This window comes from Limulus polyphemus, unplaced genomic scaffold, assembly GCF_000517525.1.
Source record: "Limulus polyphemus unplaced genomic scaffold, Limulus_polyphemus-2.1.2 Scaffold186, whole genome shotgun sequence".
Taxonomy (NCBI): domain Eukaryota; kingdom Metazoa; phylum Arthropoda; class Merostomata; order Xiphosura; family Limulidae; genus Limulus; species Limulus polyphemus.
The window spans coordinates 252,925-257,946 of NW_013665796.1; the positions used below are offsets into that span (position 1 = coordinate 252,925).

General features: G+C 31.0%; 1 protein-coding gene across 2 annotated transcripts in view; it reads left to right on the top strand.

Annotated features, from left to right (window-relative positions):
* The first annotated feature begins 340 nt into the window (after positions 1 to 340).
* Positions 341 to 5,022, top strand: part of LOC106478170 — a 50,424-nt gene continuing 45,742 nt past the window's right edge. Inside the window, exon 1 of one of the 2 annotated variants that reach the window (XM_013938690.2) lies at positions 341 to 526. In XM_013938690.2, coding sequence (XP_013794144.1) covers positions 493 to 526 — 34 coding nt within the window. In that variant the 5' untranslated portion in view covers positions 341 to 492. Of the gene's footprint in view, positions 527 to 846; positions 989 to 5,022 lie in introns of those variants that run through there. The other variant, XM_022381695.1, reaches the window with a different exon arrangement.

Consider the following 5,022-nt stretch of genomic DNA (forward strand, 5'->3'; position numbering starts at 1 on the left):
ATTTATATTGACGTTTTGTTTAATAAAAAAAAGTGTTTAAAATTAAGTTTGTAATGGTTTATTTTTATCTGTTGTATCTTCAAATAACTTTTACGAAGGTACTGTAAAGTGTGAAACAGTTGTTTCGAACTGTGCAGCGCGCCCCCCAGGGTGTGTGCATCCTTATGCCAGGAGAACCAAAAAAAAATAACGGTGAAAGAAGCAGAAAAAACGAAAAAAATTAACACATTAAATTTTTCTGCTAAATCTTTAGAAAAAAATGATTAAAGAGAAGTAAAGAAACTACTGTATTTTCTGTTATTATCACTTTTGAAAATTATTCAGTAGGAAGGGGGGGGGGGGCGAGAAAAATAATAGTGAGTTGAGGGCGCCATTACATAAAGTGTGGAAGCCAATGGTATAAGATGTTAGACTCGAGTGTGTTGACTGGGTTCTTTGGATACTAATTGTTTGTCAATTTTTTAAAGTGTCTTTTCTAAACTAAATCAAGAAATGCAGATGGAAAAGGGAAATTGTAGCAAATCGGGTATGTAGAACTTCGCACCAAGTATTGCACTAAACGTTTTATTATTAATTTAACTTAAATACAATTATACATCAAATCAATCACGACATTAATGATTAAGTTGATTAACCTCTTGACACATCGCTAAATATTTTTTTTCTTCTCGATACGTATGAGATGATGAATATTGACGTTGTCTTTTTGGTGTACGACGGTATTCGCAACAAATTCGTATTTTATGTTTCACTTTTAGCTTCTCTTATGTAACTTTTGAACTAAAATTTTCCAACATCAAACTTGCGCGTTCGTTCTACGTTGGGATTTAGCCTAGGTTCGTTGTTAGGAGCAGGGACTGGGTAGGGTCAGGTGTAACGTAGACCTCTATCGGAAATTTGTGTTATTCTGTTTATTGTACAAATTGTACTGAAACCGATTCATATTTAATGTCACCTTACATTGATGCTTTACTCACGCTATATTAAGGTATTGTCGATTGTATTCAATTTCTAATTTGATATATCCTATTCAGGCCATGTCCATTTTGTGTGATTATCTCTATCTTGCTCATCAGTTTATTTGTATTTGTTTTTCTTGTATATAAGTTGTAATATTGAAGGGAGTTGTCTAGGAGTCTGTCTGACAGAGACAGCATGTTTGAGTAATTAAAAAGAAATGTTTAATTTCTTGAGCATGGGTATTCTTTTGTTAATATATAATTTTTGTATTTGCTGTAGTTTATTGATGTGCATTTTAGATATATTAATCCATGCTGTGCAAGTGTATTCAGTAACTGGTCTTATGTATGTTTTATGTATTTTAAAATGTTTTTTGGTGAGACTCCTTGATTCTTGCCTCTCAGACTCCTTAGACAAGTTCTTTTCAAGATCCCAGTTTTAATGCTGTTTGTGTTATATTCAGGTTAACTTTAAGTCAGATATAATCCCTAAGAATTTTGCTTATGTTGCTACCTGTAAGTGTAAGACAGTCCCATATAGATATAACTGAGGTATTATGTTACTTGTTTTATTTTATGTCATGAAAAAATTACTTGTTTTATTTGTGCTTATTTTGATTCTCCATTTATTCCAATAATGTTCTATTTCATTTAGTAGTAGCTGCATGTTATGTATGTTGCTGTTGTAGGCTTTTGGGCACTCTTCCAAATAGCAACATCATGTGTGAACTGTGAGCACGAGGTATATTTTGGGTCCTTAAGTTTAAGAGGCATGTTCTAACATACATAATAAATAAGAGTAAGGCTAACTACCCATCACTGAGGGATGCCTGTCTCTGAAGCGTAGCACTCTGAGTAGGTACCCCCTATGTTGACTCTGAAACCCTGTGAATAATTTCTCTAGGGAATCCCATTTTGGACAGTTTGTATATGAGGCCATTGCACCATACTTTGTTAAGTGCTTTTTCTACACTGAGAAAGCATGTGACTGTGCAGTTTTTGGTTGAAGCCATGAATTATATCTTCTCTTAATCTGGATAGATGGTCTGTTGTTTGTCTTGTTTTTCAGAAGTCGTTTTGTATTTCTGACAGTATTGATTTAGTTTCTAGGTAATTTATTAGTCTGGTATTTATAATTTTTCTAGTAATTTTTCTATGCTGCTTGTTAAACTTATGGGTCTATGGTTTTTGGGGTTATTAGTTGGTTTTCTTACCTTCTGGAACATAAGAACATCAGGCTGTTTCCAAGAGGTTGGTATGTATCCTCTTTTCAGGAATAAATTGAAGAGCAGTATTGGGTGTTCTAGTAATCTTAGATGACATTTTTTGAGTAAAATGTTTTGTACTTTGTATTGTCCTGGTGGTTTATTTTTCAATAGTTTAATGTTTTTTGTATTTCTGCTAATGTTATAGGTTTGATTAGTTGTTTTGTTATGTTGTACTGTTCTGAAATTTTTTTGTGCTGTTATATAAGGTGTGAGTTATTAAGTTTGGCATGTACAGGTGAGGAATTATTTTACATAATTTTTTTACTATGTTCATAAAATTGTTGTTTATATTTTGTTCATTTGGTGTTTTGAAGGTTTTATGAAGCTCTTCCATGAAGGCATGTGCTTTGTTTTATTAATGTATGCTAGTTTATTGTTATATTTTAACTTGGGATGGATGGTAGTAGTTGTTTTTGTATGATTTGATAGCCCTTCTTATATGAGACCAAAATTCTTTATGATCTGATTTTGAGTTTAATTGTGTACAGAAGGTGTCACATATTTGTGGTTTGAGTAATTTAATGTCATTCCTTTTATGGTTTCTAAACGTTTTTGTTTTGATTTGTTGGTTTCCGTTGTTATATATTTTCTCCCTAATCTTCCTCATTCCTTTATTTTGTTGGTTATATCAGTGTTTGGTTGCCAACTGATTTGGTGCTTTTGCTATGTTCTTTGCTGTTTTTTTTTATGAGGCTCTCTGAGATTACTGAGCAGTACTTTGATAGGTTCATGTGGGAGATGTTTTAATGTCTCCTTATATTTTTTCCAATTGGCTTTTTTGATAGTTTTCTTAAGAAAAATTTATATATGCCACATACGACTAACAACTGGTACATTTTCCAGTTTCATGAACAAATATAATTTATATTTCATTGCTAGAAGATTTAGAACTAAATTATTAATAAATTCTTTTTCAATACCAAGCTCGTGGATAATTTTCATTTGAAGCCATATTTACTATGCCATGTATAATTAATAAAAACCAATGGTATAGTTACCAAATTTCTGTAAAAGCTAAACAAACACTTGCCACATAATAACACGTTTCAAGGCTCGTAATTTAGAAATTAAATACTTTCCAACACTACTTCACTAAGTGCACACATGATTTTCATGAAACGTATGTAACTATTTCGTACATAACTAACAGTTGGTGCAATCTCCAGATTTTCTCTAACAAGGAAATATGTAATGTATATCAATACCTATAAAAGGCTTTTTCCCTTTTTTACTCTGTCAAGAATGCTTTCACACTCCGTTTTTTGGTAATGCTCAACAATATACACCTTAGATTAGCAACAAAACTATCGCCTTATTGTTTTTAGGCCAGCTATAGTGTTTATTTTGAATGCTCAATATTCATGTTGATTTGCTAGAAAGGTTTGTATTTATTCTTAACTTTTATGATAACTTCGGTAATATAACAGCAAAACCATTTAATTCAGAACTTTTATGATATTGAGTTGTAGCCAAAAGTAAAATAAAATTTACCAAGAAGTGTTTCAGCTAAGTTTTGCAGAATATTTAGGTATTTGATTATACTACTGGTAGGCCTACTATTACTAACATTATAGTCAGTGTTTAAAAAGTTTTAAGTGGTGAATAAATGTTAATTAAGAAATATTATTTTGGTGTTTTAACACATATATTATCTACTTGGCCTTACAACATAAACTTTTATTACTACCAAATATCTTATCCTTTGTAGAGACAGAGTTGAAAATTTGGGTTGGAATGTCTGTACTATGTTTTCTACTTTCTAACTTAGAATACGATGAAGAGGCTTAAAAGTGCTATTTAAGTATCTTTCAGAATGCACATGTACTTTTCTTCACAATAACGTTTCATTTTTCTACGTAGTTTTTACTAAAAATGTGGTGATTAAAGAAATACTTCGAGATTTATGAAATAAGTGAAGAGTAGATGCATTTTGGAGGTAAAGACAAATTCGTTTTACTTAAATTCTATAATTTTCGTGAACTGTTCAACAATATTAATATTAATTTATGTTTTGATGTTTGAAACTTTTGTACTAAATACTTATCAAACACCAAAATTATGCAGGATTTTCTTGAAACATAGGTAACTATGTCACAGGACTATCAACCGGTACAGTTTCTTCATAATAACCAAACAAATGCACATCATGTGTGATAAAGACCTATGTTTCAACTTTTGAACTAAATATTTCAACACTGAACAAACCCATAATTTTTTAAGACGTATTTAAATATGTCGCACATTACAAACAACTAGCATATGATCTCCAGATTCTCCAAACATAATTTTTGTAAGACACGTGTAACTTTATCTCCACACAATAATAAGAATCACTAAAATGGATATATAGGGAAAAAACTCTTTCACCATGGGCTTCATCCTTGGGATCGACCTCGTAACCATTTTGTGCTTGTTATAGTTTTCATCCTGTAACTTTTAAATTAGTAAGTGTATATGATCATGAAATTTGGCAGATTATCAGTAAACATTACAATGCTTTCGTACACTAAAATTTTTTTTTCTTTTTTTTTATTGAGTCTTAAGGTTTGTAAAGCAGTGTTTTTTCTCATGCTTTTTTCTTCTTTTTGCATGTTGCCTATCCAAAATGCAAAGCAATTTTCATTTTAAGATTAAAAATATTTTTGTGCATCAGAAAGTTTTAAAATTCCATATACGAAATCTTTATAACGTCCAGATAGTTATCAAATGTTTCTTAAGAAAATAACTTTTTATCTGTTATTTTCAGTAACAAATCTCTGTACAGGTTTGGTCGATTGACTGATCCCGTAACCACG